The 26,699-nt window shown below is 34.8% G+C and overlaps 2 protein-coding genes across 2 annotated transcripts in view; both read right to left on the bottom strand.

Annotated features, from left to right (window-relative positions):
• Positions 1–15,277, bottom strand: part of LOC134846344 (integrator complex subunit 6-A-like) — a 34,864-nt gene extending 19,587 nt beyond the window's left edge. Inside the window, exons 1-9 of the mRNA XM_063863655.1 lie at positions 15,065–15,277; positions 14,893–14,970; positions 14,137–14,283; positions 13,980–14,069; positions 13,632–13,818; positions 13,337–13,474; positions 12,978–13,147; positions 12,180–12,338; positions 4,848–5,081 (exon numbers count right to left, since the gene is read on the bottom strand). Coding sequence (XP_063719725.1) covers positions 4,848–5,081; positions 12,180–12,338; positions 12,978–13,147; positions 13,337–13,474; positions 13,632–13,818; positions 13,980–14,069; positions 14,137–14,283; positions 14,893–14,970; positions 15,065–15,175 — 1,314 coding nt within the window. The 5' untranslated portion in view covers positions 15,176–15,277. The remainder of the gene's footprint in view (positions 1–4,847; positions 5,082–12,179; positions 12,339–12,977; positions 13,148–13,336; positions 13,475–13,631; positions 13,819–13,979; positions 14,070–14,136; positions 14,284–14,892; positions 14,971–15,064) is intronic.
• Positions 1–23,979, bottom strand: part of LOC134845494 (guanine nucleotide-binding protein subunit beta-1-like) — a 492,858-nt gene extending 468,879 nt beyond the window's left edge. Inside the window, exon 1 of the mRNA XM_063862391.1 lies at positions 23,952–23,979. The gene's annotated coding sequence lies outside the window, so the exon portion shown is untranslated. The remainder of the gene's footprint in view (positions 1–23,951) is intronic.
• Between the last annotated feature and the right edge of the window lie 2,720 nt (positions 23,980–26,699).

Raw genomic sequence — 26,699 nt, 5'->3', positions numbered from 1 at the left:
TCTGACCTGCTCTCCGCAATGCTTGTTCCTCGAACTCGGCGAGGGCATGCCGGACGCGCCCCAAACAACGGGCTTATAACAACAACAAAGCTTCGCGAAAATCTATTAAGCCCAAGAGGCACATTTTGTTTCTTCGCACTAACGACAATTATATTAAGCATTATATTAAGCATATTTATTTTCATTTTTTTCTTTATTTTTAAATTTTCATGAAGGTTTTTTATATCTTAAATCAAGAGACAAGCTTAGGGGCAAACGGAGCATTCTCTTTATTTTATCTGAATTTTTATCAGAAAATGATGAGGAAATTAAGTAATGCACTGGATAAATTTAGAATCATTAAGATAGGAAAACTAGAAAAAAACTCCTTTTTAGGACCCATGTCCTTCATAATCCACACAACTGATAAACCTGATGAGTGTTACATTTGGTCTATCCGCCGAAACTGACGAGGATTTATAGACTCAAGACTTAAACACTCTTAAGTCTTCATTTATAGAATTAAGCATGAAAGATCGACAATTAACCGAAACTGACTGATCCTATTTACTAAGTGTTTTTGGCTGAGATGCTATTTTTCATTTACTTGAATAGCGCAACGTTCCCTGCTTACAAATAGAAGAGGGTTTCAACAGCCAAGTCCGCAAAACAACTTGTTTTTTTTTCCGATTCCGAAAACCATATGCACTTAAAGCTCTTTGAATTTCTATTACAATTTATGACTGACACTTTTTTGATAAAATCAACCCAATTTGAGAAATTTGGATAAACCTTTATTTCGCTGGAAAATCTGATAAATTAATTCCATTTTCGAAGTTAGAAGTGAATCAAGATTTTCGTGACCTGTACACTTTCGCTGCTCGATAGTGGAACTTGCTTCCCTTTAATAAAGAAAATGAACTTTAAAAAATTCAAAACTCAAACCGGGAAAAATAAAATTTGAGCCTGAACAAACTTTAAGACTTTTAAAAAAGGAAACAAAATAATCGCGACCTATATAAGAGTCTGAACTAAGTTCATCGACTCTTGGCGTGAAAACAATCTTTCGTGAAAACTTAAACCAAAACATTGAACAGGAAATTGAAGCGGAGTTTCAAGCCATTTGGAATTCAATACCAAAAAAAACCTGGCAGGGGCTAGCACGCAAAGAATGACACAAAAGCTATCAAATCAGAAAAAAAAACGAATATAAAAAACTAAATCCACCAAAAAATTCATGGTCAAATGAATTTCATTAGTGGGCGGATTTCTGAAACATCAGAACAATCAAACTGCTAAATGCTTTCCTCTACTGAAACTTTCGAAGGCCGTAGGACGTGAGGTCAAATGAAAAGAGACTAGCGAAATATGCAGACACAAAGAAGGGCAGCCGGTTTTTCCATTGATATCTTATTTTTTGAAAACTGACACAGTAGTTGTTTTTGAGAAAAAAATTTAAATTTTTGCGAAAAGTGCAAAAAAAATTCCAAAGCGTCGCAAAAACAAAACCGATAGATTTTCATGATAACCTTTTTTTAAACAGGACATAACACTAGCCAAAACTGAAGCAGCAACATATGCTTCTAAATTGCTTATGCTTAATTAGGCTTAACTATGATTAAATTGAAACATACCAAAACGCCACCAAATGAGCACTTTTATTTGTGACTTGGGTTAAGAAAATTCTTCGTAATAATACTTTAAGCTTCTCTTGTTCAAATAAAATAAATGTAGAAAACTCAAAAGAGATCAATAAACAAACAGCGAAAAAGTAAATTTGAGCCAGAACAAATTTTGGGGATTTTCCTGAAAAAATGGGGAAAAAATCATCGCGACCTACATAAGAGTCTGAACTACGTTCATTGACTCTATGATAATGCTATGCGCCGGAATCGAACCTCTGATCTTGAGACTAGAAGTCACACGTCCTAGCATTTGCGCCCTGGTCACTGTACAATCTTCAAACCCTAGCTGCCAATAAACCAAATACAGAGATATAACGCTATCGCAGCAAAACTAAACCGAATAAAAACCTAATACAGTAAAAGTAAGTATAAGGTTTCTACGATGTTATTTCGGCAAAAACACACGATGTTATTCAGCAAAAACACGATGTTATTTCAGCAATTATACGATGTTATCGTATTTACGATGTTATTTCATTCAATTTTATTTCAGCAAACATCGTATTTCGATGTTATTTCAGCAAAAAAAACAACGAAAAAACATAATCCGAGACCATTTAAGCTTTAAAAAATCTTTAGTGAACTATAAAGAAAAACTGAAAATATATAAATGGAATTGGTAAAATTACAATTTTTAGAATTAATTCAAAGACGCTTTCAATTTTAATAAGAACTAGCGTGTAACGCACTTCCAGTACTTCGAAATTTAACAAATGATAAAAAACTGCATGTATTGGAAATAAGATCTGCATCCTTTGAGTGTACTCTGACAGCACCCATATCCAGGGTTGGCAATTTCAAATTTTATAAAAAATTGTTTTTTTTTTTACTTCAAATTTTAATAAGACATAAAATCTGCGAAATTTATGGTTTTTTCAAAATATAAACTCCTGGAAGTACCCTTAAAGAGCCCCACTATAAAGATGTGAACATCAAATTCTGTGAACATAAAATCTAAGTTCTTTGAGCAATTAAAAAGAAACATAAAAACGTCACATCTCGAAAACTAAAAGCATTTAAGCAGTCCCATTTAGACGCAAGATTTGCAACTTGGAAACCTTAACAGCATCCTCGCAGTACTTAAATACAGGGCTATGAATTTAAAATTATTTAAAAATAGCTTAAACTTAAGTTCTCGGAAAATTTTTTAAAATAAATCACAAAAAACACCATATCTCGAAAACTAAAAAAAATTTGAGCAGCTATATTTGGTGGCAAAACTTGCAGCTACTACGAGAACCCTGACAGAGCCTCACTATAGAGATATGACTTTCAAATTTTGTGACTTTTTTATATTTAATTAATTTCTTTGAACAATTTTAAAAAAGCGTAAAAACCGTCACATCTCGGAAAGTAAAAGCATTTGAGCAGTCGCATTTGGACGCAAAATTGGCAAGTTGTAACTCTTAAGAGCACCCTCACAGTACTTAACTACAGAAATTGGCATTTCAAATTATTTTTAAAAAGTTAAAACTTAAGTTCTCGGAAAATTTTTTGAAAAAATCATAAGCGCCATATCTCGAAAACTGAAAAATTTGAGCAATCATATTTGGAGGTAAAACTCGCAACTACTGGGAGTACCCTGACATAGCCTCACTATCGAGATGTGATCTTCAAACTTTGTGAAATTTCTATATCTAATTTCTTTGACCAATTTAGAAAAAAAAACATAAAAAACGTCAAATCTCGGACACTAAAATCATTTGAGCAGTCGCACTTGAACGCAAGATTTGCAACTTGGAACTCGTAAGAGCGCCCTCACAGTACTTAACAACAGGGATAGGAACAACCAAGACTTGAGCAGTCATATTTGAAGGCAAGATTGTGATCTTCAAATTTTTTGAATTTTCTATAACTAATTTCATTGAACATTTTGAAAAAAAAAAGGAAGATTTGCAACTTGGAACTTGTGAGAGCACAGAAGCAGTACCCAATTCCATGGTTGAGAATTTCAAATCTGATGAATTCTTAAAATCTAAGTTTTCATAAAAATTAAAAAGAAATCATAAAACACTTCATATCTCGAAAACTACAAAGATTTGAGCAGTCATGTTTCAAGGCAAGAGTTGCAATTCTTGAAAGTACCCTGACAGCACTCAACTACAGGGTTGAGAAATTCAACGTTTGTGATTATTTTTGATATTAAATTTTCTGAACATTTTTGAAAAAATCAAAAAAAAATCATCGTATCTCGTAAACCAAAAAGATTTCGGTGTTCAAAATTGGAGGCCATATTCGCAACCCCTGGGAGAACCCTGATAACATCCTACTACTGGAATGCTTATTTCAAAGTTGATGAAATAATCCTTGAAATCAAATTGGAAAATCAAAAAAAAATCATAACCATTGCAATATACGATATCGCTTAAACGTGAAAAAATTCTTTCATTGAACATTCAAAAAATTACGTTGAAAAAGCTTAAACACGGCGAGATAGTGAAGCCCACATTTAAATATAAAATAGGTTGCTTAACTAACAAAAAGTCCATCCTTAACTAACAATAAAAAAAATCTATTCGCAAAAAATACAGCTACTCGGATCTTTCCAGCCCTCCGCATGAGCGTAACCGCAAAATAAGTAGCTGGAACTTGATTTGCTAAAAAAGTAAGCTGACGAATAACGTAAGTAAAGTTTCCATGGAGAAAAAGTGAAGTTCCCGGTTGCAATTCCCGTAAAAAATCATCAACACAAAATTTATGCAGCTTTTAAAATTGCTGCTGATATTTCCGTCTTCAAATCTATAACTGAAGTTATGAGAACATGAAGCAGATATCTACCAAGAATTTTGCAAAAAAAAACGAAATATTGTTTTTCTATATTCTTTCATCTGTCAGAAGTCCCATTAGTCGCAAAAATAGAGCTAGACTCAATGTTCATAAATTATGCTCCGACATTCATCATTTCGTTCAGATATGGTACTTTTACAGGCAAAAAAACTGTCTGAATTCTGATTGAGAAAAAATTAGAAATACACATAGCGATCAGTAGTAAAAGTAAAGGTGGCAACTTATTCTGAACGCTGGGCGCGAGGGTTTCAAACTGTTATCGAGCATGTTTGATTGTTTTGATAGCTTCCCCATTTGATAGTATCACTCATTAAATTGCTTTCTATATCATGAAGAGTGCATACTAATTTAAACTGTTGGACTCGACAGTTTCAGATAATGCAGCAGAGTACATACCACTGCGTAGTAGAGGGGAATGCAGCTGATGTATTGGTCAAATCTCTTACACCACTCGGTGGGGGGCTTGGCCTTGTGCACCCTGACCAGTTCGGTCAGCAGGGGAAACAAAACTGGGTAGTTGTAGGGCAGTACATACAGATTCACTTTGCGCAGTCCGTGCGGATGCGCGCGCACATATCCGAAGGGCGAGCCCAGACCATGTTCGCCAGGACCGCTCTTCGCGATGAACACCTGAAAGTGAGAGGATTCTTAGAACAGTCATGCGCCTCACATTCTTGAATTTTGAAGTTGCTTGGGATGAGAAAACACTCAACAACCTATGTTTGTATATCATCCAATGGGACTGTTACAATAATTCTTCAAAAAGACGAAAAAAACTTGCTATTATCCAAAAAAAATCCAGTTTCCGTGTCTCAAAAAATTTGCCAACATTTTTTTATTATCGGTTATGGGTTTCAACTTCAATTAGCACAGTCGAAATTTGGAACACATTAAAAAACTATGGCATATATTGTCGGCAGGGCGAGGATTGCAAAGGGGTGATTTTTGCTAAAGGGAACAAAATTCTGATACGCTGAAACAATGAATTGTCCCTTTAAAGAGGATACGTTTGGGAGGGGGGATCGGATATTTTAATAGGCAAACTAGGAAGGCATTCAAAAACCCCAGAGCAACACTTCTCAACAGAAGCTAAAAGACTTTTCGCATTACTTGCGATATAACACAAAAAAAACATTATCAAAAGAAAATGAAAAATGTTGAAAAAACAAGGTGAACCAAAACTTTTGTCTTGATAAAAATAAAACTAAATGATCAGCTAAAGCGCAGCAAAATAGATAAAACTATTATGTGTGGCGTTTTGTTCATAAAATAACCCAATAAGAGAGAGCTGGATCAATAGGCAATTACTTTAGTCGGCTAGGAAATCTGAAATACAAAAACTAATTTTGAAACTATAAGCCGTTCGCGTTTTTTCACACCATTTGAACTTTTGTTACAGGAAAGAGCAATTTTATTGTGTAGAAATTGAAACCAAATTAAATGAACAATGAAATGAAAACAGCAAAAGAAAAGAAAGATGTTATTTGTGCTCCGAATTTTGTCAAAAATTCTAAATTAAAAAAGACTGCTTTTTGCTTCAAAAGTTGATAACTTTATTTTTTCAAATCTAAAAGTCAAAAGAAAATGAAAAATGTTGAAAAAACAAGGTGAACCAAAACTTTTGTCTTGATAAAAATAAAACTAAATGATCAGCTAAAGCGCAGCAAAATAGATAAAACTATTATGTGTGGCGTTTTGTTCATAAAATTCTAAATTAAAAAAGACTGCTTTTTGCTTCAAAAGTTGATAACTTTATTTTTTCAAATCTAAAAGTCAAAAGAAAATGAAAAATGTTGAAAAAACAAGGTGAACCAAAACTTTTGTCTTGATAAAAATAAAACTAAATGATCAGCTAAAGCGCAGCAAAATAGATAAAAAGAAAGATGTTATTTGTGCTCCGAATTTTGTCAAAAATTCTAAATTAAAAAAGACTGCTTTTTGCTTCAAAAGTTGATAACTTTATTTTTTCAAATCTTCACCCCACAGCCAATGTATAGTAAGAAGTGATATAATTTGCTTAAACCAACAAACTGCATTTATGTGGTTCAACTACCTAATCCCAATTAATTTTTAGAACACAACAAGACGACACAAACATAGAACATACACATAATGCAACACACTAACTTGCGATACAACACAAATGTTACTTGAGTAAATAAATGAAATATAATAAAACAAAATCGGAAAATCGGCAGACAAAAAAGCTCGAAATTTTTTTGAAAAAAAATGAACAAGCTTATCGACCAAAAAATCATATCTGTGTCTTGATTTTGTCCTTAAGAAAAACACACCAAGTAGCATAATTCAATCTTAAATTAGCATCGAATCGAAACAGCACGTACAAGTTGGCAACAAAACCATCAAATCTTGAGCAGAAACTAAACTGAGCCGAAAAAAATGAGACCGCTAAGCCGATATAATCTAAGCCGAATTAAAAGAAAAAAATCAAAACGAAAAAAACTGATAATCTGATAGAATTTATTTTCATTTAAATCACAGAGGCGAAGCGGAGCAGAGACGATACAACGCAATCATAAAAAAAGACATATCGAAAAAAAACGTTGAAGAACTAGGTGAACCAAAATTATCGTATGTCTCAATGAATGACGCCTAGGGCCCAGCTGAAACTGGAGGTACGTTCGTACGTTTTTGATATTTTTTGAATTTGTTACATTGATGCAAGAAAACGTTATTTAAAAAAATAGACTTTCCCAAAACCTTAGTTGTTTCTCTACAAAAAAAATAAGTGACAAGTGAAAATTTTGAGATTTTGGAATTTTCCCAAAGACATAACATTTCTCTTAAAACATTAAGGAGTATTCGCTTTTTCAGAAAAATTCGCGCAACTATTTCTTTCGAATGAACTCTTCATCTCAGATTTGATAGGGTAGTTTCCAAAAGTTTCAAAAAAACTAGTCAAAAACTAGTTTTTCCGAAATCCAAAGCATTTTTTTGCAAAAAGTAAGTCGTAACCGATTAGGCAGAAAAAATTTCTGAAACCGGGTTTTCGATTGAACAAGTACTCTAAGCATTGGCAGGGTAGCTTCCGAGAAAAGTCAAAAAGCTGCCAAAAAACGGTCATAACTTTTTTGAAGGCCATAACTTTTTCTAACAAGATTGGTATTAGCCGCTTTGACAGCTAGATTTTCAGAAACCTGTTGATTGGATTAAACTCTTGATACGAGAATTGGTAGAACAGTTATTGAAAAAAGTCTAACGGTCAACAACTTGACTTTTCCAAGAACCAGAGCTTTTTGAGTAAAAAACTGGAGCGTCGCCGCTTGTGCAGAAGAGATTCACACAACCTGTTATTCCGATTGAACTAAGATTAGGGAGCAGAAAGTCTCCGATTTTGAAAGGTTATTTTCGAGAAACAAAATAATACAAAAATTGACTTTTCCGAGGGCCATAAATTTCCAGGTAGAAAAAAAGGGCAATCGATTATGCAACGGAGCTTTCAACAACCCGTTTTATCTATGGAAACCAAAATCTCAGATTCAACCTAAGAGAAAAACGAAGAAAAAAAATCCAAAAATAAAAATTTTCCCACAGATTTTTTCAGAGACTGTAGACAGTGGGGTAAAGCAAAAAGAGACTTAGGGATTCTACAGGCACACAAAAGAGTAAGCAGTCTCTCCAAGAATACGCGTTTTTGAAAATCGGTACGGTAGTTTTGAAAAAAAGTTGTAAAGAAACTCCAAAGCGTCTCCAAAACTAAATTAAATATAAACCCCAATTCGAAGTATTTTCAAAATACCTGATTTAACCTATGAAAAAAAATCAGGTTGAGTTATGATATAATGCATTTTGAATAATATTTTCGTAACATTTTGTTAAAATCATTTTTGCAATCGGAATTCCTGATTTTTTTTATGAAAAAAATCAGGCTGTATTATGATTTATGCATTTTGAATTAAATTTTTAAAACACTTTTTTCAACTTTTTGCAATCAGAATACCTGAGTTTCGCATGACAAAAAATCAGGCTGGCTTATAATTTATGCATTTTCTGATAACTTTTTTTCAAATTTTTCTTGTAATCATTCTTCTAGTTTCACATATGTAACAATCAAAAAATATTTTCTTAGATTGATGTAATAATTTTGATCAATAATGCCAATTAGCTCGAAATGTTGTGTACGAGTTTACAAACATACAGAAACAAAATATTAGGATATAACCACGAACGCTAATAGCTTGTCTTGTTTACCCCACAAAAAAATCATATCTTTAGAGACTGGAAAAAACGGTATCTTAAACGGAGGTTATCTAGCAAGGTCTGTAAAAGATATGCATCATCTTTTAAAGAACTTGCAATATAACCATCTTTTATCGACTGCGGATGAAATTCCGAATACTAGATTTGCAAAAAGTAGAAACTTCAGTGCGCAAAAAAAACAGGTCGCGCCGAGATTCGAACACTTGGTCTTACCGATCCCAAGCACGTGTGTTACCTCTATAACAATTGTGAAAAAGGTAATCAGAGTTGAATTTATGTTACCTCTATAAAAAACACTAGCACCTGGTTGGAATACCTTCGCCTTTCAAGGGTAAATATAAGCTCATATAGAAAATTGAGTAACTTAGATAACAAAAAAAGATTGGTTATCTTTAAAACCTATGTTTTTGACTGGTTATTTGAAAAATGCACGTCCTTAAACTTCTTTGAACATAGAGAATCCTTGATGGGTCATTCTTTTTTGCTAAAACCAAACCCTATTTGTGAAAATTGGATTAATTAGTAGTTTAGTCATTCCAGTAGCTAATTAAAAATTACCATCCACTTTCAAAACTAGAAATAAAAAACACTTTTTTTATGTCCAATTTGTCTTTTCGTTATTAAATATCATAATTTGTCTTCTCTTTAGCAAATGAATTCAAATAGAACATTTAAGTAAATCGCAATAAATCAAATTTGAGCGTGAACAAAATTAAGAACTCCCCTATAAACAAAATTAGTGTCCTTCATTTCAAAAAGCCTCAAATAATGTCTTCTTTTCGTTAATTGACACTTAAGAACTTCAGTAAAGCATGACAACATCTAGAATAGACAAGCAAGCTGGTTTGCACATAATTGTTCCGACTTTGTTCCGTGGTTTTTTTTATTCAGTCAATTTTCACCGATTGAAAAAATGATTTTCAACAAAAAATTTTTATATCCCATTGAAGATATCGACTTCCTGAGTTCAAATGAAAAAAGATATTTCACCTCCGATAATTTTTTGTGAAGTTCTAGGGGTTTGAAAATTGCCAAACTTGCCATGTTCTGGACTAAATTATGCGTGCTTTGAAGAGTTTATTCATCATGCTGAGAGGGTAACGCGAATTATTTATGCGCGGCGAATTATCTCGCACACCAAAATCGTTCCAAATTGAATTGAGGCTATAGCTAATTGGTCGTATTAATTTCGTACGACTCTTTAAATTTTACACATCAATATTGTCCAAAATGTATAGGTTTTCAATATTTACTTTTCCCAAAAACTATTCGATATAAATTAAAGGACAGTCAGAACATTAAGGGCTTTACCCTGATATACGAGCAGTCTTATTTCGTTTTAATTTGAATCTTATTTTATCGCCTTTTTTGTAATCAGAAAGTGGACGTCTCTTAGTAAATCCAATGATCCGGTTGGAAAAAATATATATGACCCTAAACCTCTTTACTTTCAAGAACAATTTATGATTGACACTTTTTTGATAAGGTTAACCCAATTTGAGAAAACTGGATCGAAAGGTAAATTTTTGATTCCACTGGAAACTGGAAAATCTGAAAGCCAAATACCACTTTCGAAACTAGAAGTCGATCACGTTTTTCGGGACCTTGACACTTTTGCTGTTCGATAATGGAGTTTCCTTCTTTTCAAAAAATGAAACGAACTGAACTTAAAAAGAAATCAAAAGCCAAACGGTGAAAACTCAAATTTGAGCATGAACAGACTTTTTCCTGAAAAAAAAATAACCAAGACCTATATAAGAGAATTCACTACGTGCATGACTCTTAGTAATATTTGTATTTTATGGAAAAAGTCATGTTACTGAAAAACATTTAATTTTAGAAGCTTTGTTTATCGCCAAACCCAAGCCATACAGAATCAGACAGCTGTTGCCGCAGCTGCAGAAAACATAGATTTTAGTATGCTTAGAGTTATCGGTAAAAAGTTTGATTTTTTCTACTTAAGATTTCTGTAATGTTGTTGTTCCTTCCGACCAACGAAGGTGTATAGGAAGTTTGGATTCATTTTTTTCATGCAAATCAACGTAAGCCAAATAAGTTTGAGTGAAATCTGATTTAACAACCTTTCAGTCGTAATTCGAGCTGCAATAACATTCCGAAACAGTATTAAGGCTGTTGAGGAAAAGCGGTCAGAAAATTTACCTTTTCAGAGCAACTTAGATGAATGTTTTTTTTCCTCAAACTTTTGCAACAAAAAATATCCGATATGAGACAGTTTGAATTCATCAATTCAATCAAGCAACTCAAATTGCATGCATATGAAAAAAAAAGTTTTGACAATTTTCCAACGTTTTTTTGCTTTTTTTTCGTACTTTTTTGAGTTAATCACTTACTCAGGGAAGCTTAATTGAACGCATAATTTTCTTGCTCTTTACTTTTTTTGCCAAAGCTTTTTATCCATTCAGAGTTCTATTTCAGTGCAGTTGATAAAACTTCAGAATAAACAAGCTCTAATATTTTGTTTTCAACACTGATTAGAGATAAATTCGTTTATTGTTCCGACTTTCGATACGAAAGTAACGGAATATTTGTGCTCGGGGTGGGTTTTTTTTTCTTCAGACAAATTTCGACTTTTTAACTAGCCATTTTTGACGGAATTTTCTTATATCATTCGAAAGATATTGTTGTCCTCAGCTCAAATTTGAAAAAATATTTCACCTGTGATTTTTTTTTGTAAAGTTACGGGCGTTTAAAAATTGCCATATTGGCCAATTTGGGACAATTAACGCGCGATCTATTTCGCGCTATTAACGCGTAAGCGGAGAGTTAATCCGTCTTAGAAATCGTTCCAAATTGGTTGAACGAAGCTTATCTATTTCGCGCTATTAACGCGTAAGCGGAGAGTTAATCCGTCTTAGAAATCGTTCCAAATTGGTTGAACGAAGCTTTTCATTTTGTTTTTGTTTATTTTTTATGTTGTTTATGTTATTACTGCTCCATAAACGTTAAAAGGTAGTCGGAACTTTCAGGGCTTCGCCCTGATACGAGCAGTCTTGTTATTATTATTATGATTATTATTATTATGAAATCTGCAAAGCGAGGGATTACTCCCAAAGATACAGTTAGAGATCATATAAGGGATTTCTCAGTTTACAAAAATTGCACATGCAGAGGAAAGTCCAGGTACAGGTTTGTTTTTTTTGTATTTCACATACGTTGTTACATTTTGCGTCGTTTAATGGGACAAAAACAGAAAACTACGGGAAAAAATGTGCATAGTGAGATGCATATGTAATGATACGTCACGCCTACAATAGAAAAAACATAATATAAGTTAAGTCTATGGCCAGATTATCTAACTTGTTTCAAACATTGCTATTGTGCTTAAGAAGGCTTTATCTTAGGCCGACCCAATTTCCAAAAATAAGGACTGCTCAGGGCGACGTTATTCTCTTTTTGCCTAAAGCAGGTGTTCTCAATGAAGCTTGGTGAATAAAGTGTCACGGTCAGATCCAATTTTCTCTTCGAGTTTGAAAGTTGTGAACTTACGGGCCACGCAAAAGACTGGCTCTTGCTTCGTTCTAGGATGGAGTGAGTCATCGGACAGGCCTCTATCTCGTACACGTCTGGGCTGATGTAGTCGGACTCCAAGGGATCCACCACATCGTGAGTGATCACGGTCACTTCCGGGTGCGAGGTGCGTGCACACTGCAATGCAATCAGACCAATAATTTGATCACATTTAACAAAATTACGTGCAGCTTATAATCGTATTATAACATTACCCCACTGTTATGTTATAATACGATTATAAGTGAGGTATTTTCTCTAGTTTTATTTAAACAGTCTCAGCTAATCAGAGATTTTGATTATGACTTTTGAGCAGTGTCTGATCTAGGATTTTCTTAATTGGATAAGGGCAGATTTCAAAGAAATAGACATATTTGTCAGCCTCTATTTTAAGATCTACCAAACTGATTTGCTGCGCTTTTACAAGACCATTTCAATGACCCGGGAGTCCATTCTCCCACCCTCACAACTAAGATTTATTAACATGGGTTTAAAAACCAGATTTCAATACTTTCATCGTTAGAACCCAAACTCTAATTAGTTTGAATGCAAGAACCAATATCTTGGGAAGAAAAACGCACTGATAACTTTTCAAAATGTTAAAAGAATTGTCAAAACATCATTTCTATCATCGATACTCTCCCATCGAGAAAATAGGTGGTTGAATAAGTATGCTATTGCTTCCTCGAACAGAGATTCCATACTATTGCCACTACATTTCTGATAGATTCAAAACATTAGTTTAATTTTTAAGCAATTCAGTCATACGATACTTACTAGCTCGTGCATGTTTCTGTCAGCGAAGTAGGGCTCTGGGATGGGCCACTGACCGTTGGGCTGACCTTTCACTGGTGCCTTCACTATGATCATTTTCTGACAGTTTGTGAACATCTGTTTCTCGCCTTCCACGCCATTAGGCACTCCATTCATGTCATTTTCTCTTTTACCTGAAGACAAGTCCACTCAGCGTCATGGCGTGTATTTAAACCAATTCCCTCCTCAAATTCTTCGGCCACTTTTTCATCAAGAAAGCAAAAATGCCGAAGGTAATTTGTGGAAGAACCGAGTCAATAATCAGTATACAGCAACAAGCGTTTCGGATGAAATTAGAATTGGCATACAGAAAAAGACCATACCTGGTTTTGAAAATCCACCGAGTACTGCTTTCGAAGAGTTGCTCAAAAATTTCAGCACTACTCCATGCAAAATCTTCTGTGAAATGGACTCCAAGCATTGATTCAGTACTTTCATTGAGGTGATTTTGTACGATCGACCTATAGGAATAAACACTGAACAAATAGATCCGGGCAAAACCTAACGAATAAAAGATCTTTTTTTTTGCTTTTGAAGTCTTCAACTTTAAAACAGATGGATTGATAAGCAGGAGAACTTGAAAGATTCAGCAAATTAAAAAAAACATATTTCATTCACCTCCGGTAACTTCGCAGAGGTCGTTCAGAGCACGATTGTCACTCGCGGGCACTCCAGGTTGATTCGAACTGTCTAGAACTTCGTCCAATGCGGGTATCTGCAAAACGAGGGAAAAGACCCGCTGATCCCATCGGTATGGCTCTGAAGTTAGTTCAGAACCACGGACACTTGACAGTGGAAGTGTTAACTGAAAAGGGCAACAAACGCTCGCACTCCTATTATATATCAAATAATTTTTTCATACAATTTTTACTGCACTCATCCATAGGTTTAATGCCGCCTAGATTTCAACTTGATGTGGATGAGCATGTAAAATGTTTCAACAATGCAGGTGGCCACTGTACACACCTCAATATCGGGACCTTTGTTGGACGAAAAAGCATGTCCATCCGTGAGGCAGAGCACAAGTGTGGGTTCTAGATACCATGGATTACGACCCTAAAGATAAGATAAGGACTAAACGGTATCGAGCGCAAATATGTTTACACCTCAAACGATGACAAACCATTCCATAGTTGTCGATTCTTGATATCATCCGGTTTATATTCAGCATATCGAAAGCAGTTTTGAAGCCATCGCCGAGAAGTGTCACTCCTTTCGCTCCGAGACATTTTAACTCGTTAAGTAGATACTGAGCGTCTTTCCAATTTACCTAAGCAATTTGAAAAAATCTAAATTAATGTAACATTGATGAGCACGAGCAATTGGTTTTCTATTCGAAAAAAAAATGTTTTATAGTTATAATTTGCTCACAATAGACTAAATTTACTATCAGAACTTCAACTCTTCTTTAAAAAAAAACATACAGATTGCCTGCTAGTTCTAACTAAGAAGACTTCTGCACCAAAAACCACAATTAAACCTACGGTTTTTTGTTTAACTTGCTCGCTGAAGGTAGGTTTGCTTCTGATTAATAGGCTTCGGCCTTTTTTATAATTCATGTCAAGCATTAAGAACCTACTTAAATGAAAACTTGGATTCCCATTGTAGCAGAAAGTTTGAGGGAAATTGAATTATACTGATTGAAATGCTATAGTTCAACTAGTAAAATAAGCTAAAGGATCTACGTTGATTTCAAACTTGTTAGCATTATTTTGTAAATGCTCTGATATAACTTACTCATTAGAAACGCAACATTCAATCAATTAAATAGAAACAAAATGGGGAGGGCTAAATATGATCGTTGATCGTAAAAGAAATGCATATATACATATTTCAAAATAGTTTCGTATTAGCTGATATTGATGGTTTTGATTAGTACCTTTATGTTCTTCGGGAACTCTTCAGTCGTGAGCAGCATAAAGCGATCCGAAGTGATTCCATTGCACTTTTGACGAATCTAAAGCAGAGTATCACGGAGTTAACGATTTTTTTTTTCAACTTACTAAGACTTACGGCTGTATTTGACATGCACGACATGCTCAAAAAGTTACCTTCAAAAAATTTTCGATTGCAACTTTGGCAATATCCAGAAAAGTAGTCCCATAATAAGTCCTCTGATTCATGGAACCACTGGTATCAATTAAAAAAAGAATATTTGGCATTAGAGAATGTTAGCCCGTCTTTCAAACTATGGGTCAGATATTTCGGTATTGTATTGAATGATTTCAGCATTTCAATATTCTCTTCTCTTCTGTCTTCGGAGATTATCGCTCTCGAAGTGACGTTTATTCACCACGATATGTGATCGAAGCAAATATTTGCCGCACGAGGGCGGCTATATTCTATTTGAATCGCAAGCTACTCTTAAGCTTCAAACGAATGACTGTTTGGCCGAGCACCATTAGTGCAGAATTTTTCTACAGCTTGCTGACAGTATATTCTTGGATCAAATTTGAATATTCTTTTTCTTTTCACAAACTGCTTTAAGAGACGTTTCGAAATGACTCGGAGAAAAGGTAGAACTCGAAATTGTGCTCTCTGCTCTAGGAGCTCTGATTGTGAACACTCAGCAGCTATTCAGTATAAAAAACTTAGAATTGTAAGACCGCCTACCTTGGCAGACATAAATTTAGCCGAAAAAATTGTAGATTTCAACAGCGTTGCGTATTCCGATGACCAGATTTAAAAGTATTTAATTGCTACGCTGTGTCGAACAACTTTCTGCCTGTTTTGATTTTCGGCTAAAGTGACGATTCGACTAGATACATTACTTACTAGAAGTGTTCATAAATCAATTGTAAAATCTCCCTCTTCATGTTGGAAAGGTTGTAGTAAAGAGATCCTATCGGCTTAACAAGCAAGCGGCGAGCGCTACATCAAGCAAAAAGTACTAGTATAAAATTCCGTGTCCGATGAATAAGACGACAGGGCGGATCTTTTCCATTTTCCCCTCCACATTTCAAATTTTCCATTTTTCCATTTTCTCAGTTGTCTTAGGCAGGGGCGGATCTAGGATTTTATCGAGGGGGGGGGGGGAGGAGGGAGGCACGGCAGATTTTCAAAAAACCTTTCAAAAAACCGACCTTTTTTTTAGGTCGACCAAATTGATTTTCTGAGCTCTCCTAAATCACTATAAAAACCCCATTTTGACAAAATTTTCTGAGCCGCCCGCTGGCAAGTTTATAAAAAATCGCGTTTTTTGGGCGCGCGCTCTCCCCTCAAAATTAGTATATATTGGCACCAAAGGGAAAATATTTAGGGTACGTCAGCCAAAAATTTATATCTCAAAATAGCACAAAGGGGGATTCTTTGGGTCGGCATGGGGTCGAATCACTACGGAAAAATGGCGCTCCCCCTAAAATTTAGTATATATAGGAACCGAAGGCGCCTTTAGAAAAAACTTGGGGTCCCCCAGCCAAAAATGGATATCCTAAAGTAGTACGGGTCTTATGCACTAAACGGCCCAATTTCATTATTTCTACATCTATTGAATTGAACTTATTGTGGATGAATTTGATTGGCTAATTAGCCAATCTAGTTTCTTCGACATGTTCTGCCATTGCAATTGAAATTTCAAGCAGATAAAATTATTAGCGGAAATGATAAAGAAAAATTAATTTTGTTTTGTCAAGCCATTTTACTAAATTTTGCTTGTCTGGGCAAGGTTTCACAAGTGACTCAAAATTAATTTGATAATTTGACTCAAAGTTCCACATTTTCGGCAATTTCGGCTAATATTTTTATCTGCTAGAAAAGTTGATCGGAATGCCTGACCGTGTAACTTGAATTTGATTGGCTAAAGTTACCCAATCAAATTTGATCGCATAATTTCCAGCTTACAATCAATGTAGAAAAATTGATTTTGAGCCCTTTAGTGCATAAGACCCAATAGTACAAAGGGAAGACCCTTTGGGTCGGCAGGGGGTCGAATCCGTCTACCTTGGCTTGCTAGTCCGCCTCGCCAACCCCCCCCCTAAATCCGCTGGTGGTTTTCAACAAAACATTTATACCCTATTGAAGATATCGACTCCCTGAAATCAAAAATAAAAATATCAACCTCTGATAATTTTTTGCAAAAGTCTGGGGAGTTCGAAAATTGAAAATTGACAATTTGGTCATCCTCTGGACTAATTTATGCGCGCTTTGAAGATTTCATTCATAATGCGGAAAGCGTAACGAGAATTATTTATGCGTGGGGAATTATCCCGCTCAACAAAAGCGTTCCAAATTGAAATGAGGCTTGCTAGTCTGTCGTATTAATTTCGCACGGTTCAGTTTTTCACACTTGATCTTTGATATTGTCCAAAATTTAAAGTTTTTCAATATTTTCTTTTCCCAAAAACTATTCGATATTGATTAAGGGTGCAATCGGAACATTTATGGTTTTGCCCTGATATTCGATCAGTCCTTTTGTTCCGACTTTCGTTAAGAAAGTAACGGAAAACTCGTGCTCGGGGTGATTTTTTGGGTTTTATGCACAAAACGGCCCAAAAGTAGTATTTTACATGATAGAACTAAAATTTATGTGATTGAATCTGATTGGCTAATTCAACAAAGCGTACGGTACTTCAATTAAAACTCCAAGCAGATAAAATTGTTAGCCGAAACTACCCAAACCTAAGAACTTTTGTTCTGTTGAAACCATTTCGCAAAACTTTTCTGGTTTTCGTCAAAGTTTCACAATTGACGTGAAATTAATTTTATTATTTGAGTAATTTCTAAATTTTTTTAAACTTCGGTTAAAATTTTTATCTGCTAAAAACGTAGACTGAAACGCCTGACCGTGTTGCTTGAGTATAATTGGGCCCATCAAATTCGACCGCATAATTTTCAGCTCAATTTATAGAAATATTAATTGTGGGCCGTTTAGTGCATAAGACCCGATTTTTTTTTCTTCAGACGAATTTCGACCTTGTAACTAGCCATTTTTGATTTAATTTTTTTTATATCATTCAAAAATATTGTTGTCTGAGCTTAAATTTAAAAAATATATATTTCACCTGTGATCATTTTTCATAAAATTATGGGGTTTAGAGATTGCCAATTTGACCAATTTAGGACAATTAACGCGCGATACAGAAATCGTTCCAAATTGGTTGAAGAAAGCTTATTGCTATAATTGATTTGTTACTAGGAGCGAAATGTATAACTTTCTACTTAATATGGCCTGATGACGTGTGGGGGGATGATTTCACAAAAAATCTTAAAACAAAAAAAAATTCGTCTTATTTTAATTACATTTAATTTTTTCATGCTTTTACTGCTCCATAGACTGCTCTATAACTTGAGGCGTGTTAGTTGGTAAATTTTTTTTCTTTTCAAATTGACTGGTATTGCTAATGCATCAATTGGCGTGCGTGACTCAAGAAATTTTTTAGACTCATAGTTTTACTCATTCCTGTTTTTGCAGTAGCGTTATCGGGACTATATTTTTGTTTGTACAGACTATAAGTGGAAACTAAACCTGCCACATTGCAAGGTATCTGCCACATTGCAAGGTAAACTTGCCACACTGCAAGGGCAGATTTTCAAAAAAAAACTTTCAAAAATTTTGTCGACCGTTTCTTTGGGTCGACCAAATTGATTTTCCGAAGTCTCCCAAATCAGTAAAAAGAGCATGTTTTTGTCAAACTTTTTGCGCATATAGATGTCGTAAACTAATATCAAAGGTGGGACCTTTTTGTTGGCGAGGAGGTCAATTCCTTGAGGGGGGAGGAGGGTGTGGAAGGACGCCGCTTCTCATCTCCTCCCTAAATTTGCCCCTCGCTCATATGTCTTGTCGTCTTATTTCTCTAGCATCAAAAAATGTATAACATCATTTTTGATAATATTCAATCTCCCTCTCATTCAGTATCAACCGCAAAATCCCTCTGGTGGGCCACATAGGAGGGTGGGAGCTGGGATTTGTACGTACGGTTGATCTCTCATTTGAAGTACGTACAAGTACAACCAACCCCTTCGTCTTTCCTCTAAGTGAAATGATATTTGGTTGGGGGGGGGGGGGGGGGATTGTACGGTTGAAGAACAAACTCACCATTCTGAAGCCTAATTTTTTCTAACAAGTCCGATCTAAAAAATAACACTTTTTGGCCTTTTTTTGCCACAATTTTTGAAAAGTTGCATTTCTTAACTTGTAAATGCTGTAAGTAATAAGTTACGAAATTTTCTGGGACAAGTGTTGAGATTGCTAAGGCCTCCGAAGATATTTTTTGGAGCTCAGAAAGTTTTCAACAATATTCGTATCTTCAGATTGCGATGAAAACCATCAGGTCCAGTCATCTTGGAAGTCTTGGAAAGATCTTGATAATTCTCTATAACTTACCAAAGATAGGTAAGGTTCTTCAAAGAATGTGCACCCGTTTATTAGGTTGAACCCCCAGTAATAAGCTCAAATAACTTAAAAATATCGTATCAACCAATTACGCAAAAGAAGAAGAAAAATTTATTTCTCCAAATAATAATATAGCAGACCATCGTTTAATAGCTATTTCTTTTACAATTTAAACAAATAAATAATTTAAACAAATAATTAAACAATGGCTTTCACATTATAAGGAGAGGACAGGCAAAGGGAATAATAAATTCCCACTGAGCGCCTACCCTATTCAAGCATCATTTCAAACTGCAAATAGTACAAATATTTTTATATAACTAATTGTCTGCAAGAAAAATAGAACAATTATTGCATTAATCTGATAGAAGTCGTATAAGCTGGTTCAAAGTTCCTTTACCCACTGAGAGTGAGCCCGAGGTCGCCAGAACTCTAAACCATTCAAACGAGTATATATAATTTTTTTTTTTTCAAAACAAATGTTAGAGAAATTACTTTTCCAGCAGAGCAAACAACATTGAAAATTAAAATAATCAAAATAAACTTTATCAAAATCAGAAACATAGTCTCTTGAATGGACATAGAACATAGAACAACCGCATTGCACAAATAATTTAAATTTAACAGCAAGGATGGTACAGGTATTATTCAGAAGATAAGGGATGAAAAAATATATAACTGATTTGTTTACAAATTTCAAAGTTTTTCACCGAAAACTTATACCAGGCAATTTTTTTCCTCCTTAAAATTCGCTAGTAAATTGGGCATAGTAGAACCTTTTGGGGGCTACATTTTCTAACTTTTTCAAAAATATGACTATGTTCTAGGCGATGCAAAAATTCACTTCACCAGCACAATTCCCATACTAGGACTTGAATAGTATTAAACTATGTTGTCTAGGACAACGCCCTTTCTTCTGAAAGAATATGCTGGCTCCGCTTCAGATTGCATCACAACAAAGTCATACTTTTATTTACAACTATAAATGTGCTTAACGAGGTCTATGTTGCCTATCAGAAAATTAGTTTTGAAATTTTTCAGAAATTTTTTAATTTCATTCTTTTTGAAGGAACAAAGATTTTCTGGTAGAATGTTATTTTCACTTAAGAAATTCCAAAGTCTCGAGCTTCTTCTTTTCAGTGAATTTGATCTGGTATTTGTTTTGCAAAAAGGTTCTGAAAAAAGAAGAAATTCAGATTTTCTCGTTTTGCGCATGTATTCAGTTTTGGTGAAAAAGGAATTTAGAAAAACAGTTGAATGCATTTCATTTACCGATTGTAGACAAAATTTCAGAAGTTTGTGAACATATAATTCGTGAACGGTTAATATTCCACTTGAGTAGAAATGGTCGGTAATACTATCATATTTTTATGTAAAATATAAGACGCATAATCTTTTTCTGTAACATATGAATGGGATTTAAGGCATTTATACTGGTGCAACCATAAAAAAGCAATCCGTATTGAATAATTGGTAGGATATTATAGTTATAGTATTTGAGTAACACACTTCTGGGGGTAAAATTTCGCATTTTTGACAGCACCCCACAATTTCGTCCCAACTTAGACCTGATTTTCAAAATGTGATCCTGAAAAGAGAGTTTACTATCGATGTGGACACCTAGATACTTCGATGAATGATTTGGCACATATGTATGATTATCAATGGTTAACATGAGACTAGAATCACTTGTATTTTTATTAAATGTTATCATTGTGGTGTTATCGGTGTTTAACGTTAATTTATTTGATTTAAGCCACGAACTTATATTTGATATATCATTTTGATAAGTGAGTAGATCACTTTGCCCTGACACGACATTTGTATCGTCAGCAAAAAGAAAAACATCAGCTACTTCAGTAACAAAGGGCATATCATTAATGTAAATCAGGAAAGGTAATGGTCCTAGAACTGAACCTTGAGGCACACCACACGTCACCGGCAACCATTTAGAAAAAGTATCATCAATCACTACACATTGGAAGCGTTCAGCCAAATAACTTTCAAACCAGTTAAGAGCAATACCTCTTATTCCATATAACTCTAATTTTTTTAGAAGCAGCCTGTGATCAAGAGTATGGAATGCTTTTTTCAAATCAATGAAAAAACTACAGTTTATTTGACTATTATTTTCAAAGCGAATCCTTTCAGTCAATTCCACTAATGCGTCAACAGTAGAATAAGTTGACCGGAAACCAAATTGACGACTGTAAAGCAAATTAAAGTTCTCTAGATTGTTCGATACACGATTTTGCATTATTTTTTCATATATTTTACTACAGCTATTTAGCAGCGAATTAGGGCGGTAATTGTTAACATCTAGCTTGCTTTCGTTTTTATGTAACGATAGGACCTTAACAAATTTCAGACAGCTCGGAAAACTTGCGTTATTAAAAGAAAGGTTGATTAGGTATGTAAGGTAAAGTGCTATAATATAAGCTGCTTTTTTAAGAAACTAATTGCTGATTTCATCAATGCCTGACGTATGTTTTGGCTGTATACTATTAATCACTTGCACAACTTCAAAATAAGTACATGGAAATAAATACATTGATTGACTTTCAGAGGTTTTCCGCATATTGTGTTGGGTGTCTTCAGTAAGTGATGATAGTTTCGGCCCAATAGCTGCGAAAAAGTCATTGAAATGCTCTGCAATTTCCGAAGGCTTTGTTATTTCCTTACCTTCGACATTTATCATGGGGATATTTTTTGACGATGAATTTTTACCTGCTATTTCATTTAATAACTTAAAAATTTGTCTCGAGTCTCCAATACATTTAAGAAACTTGTTTGAATATTAATCTTTTTTTGCTTTTCTTTTACTTTTTTCTACTTTGTGTCTTTCAATTAAAAATAATTCTTTTTTCTGGATGTTTGAGAAGTCATTTTTCCATATTTTGTACAACCTTTTTCTTTTTATGACAGCATTTTTTAAAGTTTTACTAAACCATTCGGCATTTGATTTTCTTCCTACGCCTGATTTTTTTAGAGGTGAAAAATTGCATAAAACTTCAAATAAGCTGCTTTGAAAGTTATTGTAAGCAAGGTTCACATCGTTCACGCCCATGATTTCAGATGATAAAAGCTTATCTTCAAGAGAAATTCAAAATTGGCTAAGAGTACGTTCTTTATTTAGGAATGAGAAATCTCGAAAATGATGTGGATTACTTTTTCTTAAGAGACCAACATCGAAATTTAGTAGTAAGGGATAGTGATCAGAAAAAGACTGAACGTCGAGCACATTTGTTGATACATCGCAAATGTTTCTTGTAAAGAAATGATCTACACACGACGTACTAGTTTTAGTCAACCATGTTGGTGGAGTACTGATGAGTTCAAAACCATTTGATATTATTGCATTCTGATACAGATGGCTCAATTTATTTTTAAATAGGACGTCAATGTTAAAATCTCCACAGATAACAATTGGGCATGTGTATGCTGAAAGTGTTTCCAATTTCTTGTCTAAATCTTCGACAAAACTCATTTTATCATATCGAGGAGGAACATATATAACCACTACTACAATACGGTTCCCAAAAAAGTCAATTAAAACTGCTGAGGATTCAGGTAGATTTGCACTCAGCTGTTTAAGTATATTTACATTGTTATGAAGTTGTATCATCGTACCCCCACCTCGGGTTGATCTGTTTGTAGCAGCATATTGTTTATAGCCTTTGACTGCATAACAGTCTGGATTATCATCATCGGGTAACCAAGTCTCTGTAATACATAATATACTGGGCGGAGACTCGAGACTACCTATAAGTGTTTCCTAATAGAACGAACATTTGATAACATTACAGAGAATTTTTTTTAGTAATAACTGCACATTTTGATGAACTTTTAGGAACCACTGGGGTTGGACGAGTTACCGAAAACACTACTAAATACTCATTCAAATCATTATGAGAATAATCCAGAAATTTAGCTCCTTCATACAACCCTTGTATGCGGTAGATTTTGTAGTTTCGCAATTCTTCGTGCAAACCGCACAATGATGGGTTTGTTTTATGACGCTCTTGATGGCAACCGATGAGCTATGGATATGTCTTTCAATTCTATTTGGGCATTTGTCTCATTCGCAACTTTCAAAACCTTTTCCATTGTCTCTTCATTTGTTTCGCGATTTGAGGAGTCTTAAACTCCTAGAATTTTTACATTCTCTCTTCTGGTGTACGACTCTACTAATTCAGCTTCGGACAACGCTTTTAAATCACATTTCATTTTTTGGGATGAGAGGCGCCAATATTTTTCTGACATGATTTCCTGCTTTAGGTTCTGCATAGATTCTTGAATAGCATCCTTAATAAGATCTGCGAGCTGGTTCTTTAGTTGGTCAATGATGCCAGGAACGATGGTCGCCATGGATAATTTGACCGCATTTTCAACTTTTGTGGAAAAATCATCATTGTTTTCTTCTTCGGCCATTGGGGAGAGCGTGGCCCGAGGACGCTTCGAATCTGGTCTGGAAATCGGGGTTTGGTCGCGGTAACGAAGTTCCGGGATATTGGTTTCGTCTTGATTCGGCACTGGACTGGGCTCAGCATTTGGTTCAACTGACATCTCATCGCCATTAACTTTTTCCATGTTTCGTCTCTGAAACTATTTAATAAGTTTATCACAACAATTAGGCTATCAATTATAAATAAAAAATCATTTCACACACACTGCGCAGAAAAATTGCTTCTTTGACTTCAATTTTAATTGCTTCTGTGACTTCAATTTTAATTTCAAAGACTTCAATTTTAATTGAAAATTTGATTTTGAATATTTAATTTGATTTCATCATTTCACACAAGCGCGCAGAAAAATTGCTTCTATGATTTCAATTTTAGTTTCAAAGACTTCAATTTTAATTGAAAATTTGATTTTTATTATTTTAGCTAATTGGTTACATAAATATCTATCTTTTGTCCTCAATTTTAATTTATAATGAATTATAATAGATTTTTATGAAGAAGAGCTTGGATTTTCCAAAACTTTGAAATCAAATATTCAAAACTTCAACGTTGCAATTGCTAAATTGTGTTTCACATTTTGCTAAAGCAAAAGTTTGTATCGTTTTATACTTTTTCGTTTTGTCTCCCCTCCCCCTTCACACTTACTCCCACCATTCTTACTTCCTTCAGTTATCACCACCTCCCCTCCCCCACTTATTACTTATTTACATTTACCGTATAAATACCTGAAAATTACCGTACGCGTGCCCCCTACCCCCTAAAATGCGCAAACACCTTTAACAACCCGCCGATCCAACAGATTTTTAGGCCCCCCAAAAAAAATTAAGGGGCGTGTCAAGTAGGTTTGGGGAGAAGGGAGGCGTGTGGGTGGGAGATTACGTGAGAACAGGGGTTTTCAAAACGTAATTGAAATAAATTTAATTGCAAGTAATTGAATTAAAATTCAATTTAAGATAGTTCAGTTAATTGAACAATTGGGCAAGGCGCATTCAATTAATTAATTTTCTGTAAACAAGGAGACATGGAAATTTTTTCGTTTCAGATATATCCAAGAAATACTTTGTGCCGAACTTCCAAGTATCAAACTGCGCCACATTTTTTTGAGAAATATATTCTATTCGTACATTATCTTTCTGTGACATTATTTCTACAATGCCTGGCAAGAACGAAGCCGTTGTTGCACTATTCTTTCCCCGAAACCAGACAGACGAGAACTTGTGGACTCGTTAACACGGGCAACAATTAACCCAGAAAAAGGGAACGGGTAGCATTAATCTAATTAACCATTTTCGTGGCCTACACCCAGATTATAACAAAGAATGTGCCAAAACATCAGTGACCAATTTTTTGTGCTTGGGGCAGCTTCTACAAAAATATACATCGATGGTTGGACTGAAAACTTTCTAAATTACTCACAGTCTCTTTTGTTGAAGACCCTTTGTCACGAAAATATTCTTACCTTTCGCCAATTTTCAAGAACACGTTTTCATCTTACCTAGAGGCCAGGAGAAAGGAATTGAAAAGAAAAAATCTCTTGAATTACGTTGGTTTTGACGGATGGTCCAAGGGGTCAACCCACCTCTAAGCTTTTTTCACCTCTTACTCTTGCGCTGACAAACAATATCAAAGTTCATTACTTTGGTTTTCACCCCTTTTGATTGAAAAAAACTCTACTGCCCAAAAAAAGTTTTTATTTGATTATATGAAGTTTCTGCTTTCAACTTAAAAAAAAAACTTAGCAAACATTGTGTACATCACCGAAGAAAAGGCAGAAGTTAACCGCGCGACAGCCAATTTCTGTGGTGTGCCAGTTATTGGGTGCGCCTCTCATAGATTCAATTTGGCGGTCAAAGGATGTCTAGATCGTCATTCTCAGACTTTGGATGGTATTCATTCAGTTACGGTGAAACTAAAAACTGGTGAGGCGAGCTACGTGAGTTCACCAAACTTCAGCCAATACTCTACAATGAAACTCGTTGGGTGAGTTCTTTGAACATGATTCCAACATTTTTGGAGGTATCGCCGCACTTGGAAAAGTTAGCCAGCTACTCAAAAATCGTCGACAACATTCCGTCTGCTCGGCAGATTACTGAGCTTAAACCCTTGAACGAAAAGTTGGCTAAATTAGGGTCACTAACTTTGGCCCTCTAAGATGACTGTTTGGATTTACACGATGCAAATATTCTTTTCGACGAAATAATCACATCGAATAGCGAGCCAGATTTTAACAAATACTTATGTCCGACATCCCATATTGTACACCGCCCCATGCTTGAAGCTGCCGTGGAAAAAAGTACTTCTTTCTGAGGAGCGGTTGCTGCTACCTGATGAGGCGGCAAGTGTGATAATTTTATTAAAAAGCGAGCAGGCAACCCTGGTAACATCAGAAGAGGGAAATTCAAATTTGTCCAATTTTTCATGTCAGTCTTTGAAAAAGCGGAGAAAGTAAAAACAGATAGTCCCAGTGCCTAATTGCAGTATAAGATCATACTACCCACTTGAATGTTTCTTCAGTAGTGCTGGGTAAGCTTTTTTGGTAACACCAAAACTGTGTTTTAAATTAATTTTAAGCTTCAATTATCTGCTTCCTTATATCCAAAAAAGTTCTAATTTTGATGAAAAAGGCTATAAAATTACATACGAGATACTTATTGTAAACCGATAAAACCGTACTAGATACCTAAAGAAAAACCGTACTAGATAACTAACAAACTAGTATTTACACAGTACCCTAGTACCCCAGTAGAGTCTCGAACCCAAAAAGCTTTGTAATCCCTAAAATTTGTTCTGAAAAATTTTCCAAACAAAATAATTCGAAGAAAACAATTTTATTTATACCACTTTCTCCCTAATTTTCCACGACGCTTTTCTTTTGGTCGAATTTAAGTTTCA

Source organism: Symsagittifera roscoffensis, chromosome 5 (assembly GCF_963678635.1).
Source record: "Symsagittifera roscoffensis chromosome 5, txSymRosc1.1, whole genome shotgun sequence".
Classification (NCBI taxonomy): Eukaryota; Metazoa; Xenacoelomorpha; order Acoela; family Convolutidae; genus Symsagittifera; species Symsagittifera roscoffensis.
This window is presented reverse-complemented; position numbering and strand designations above follow the sequence as displayed.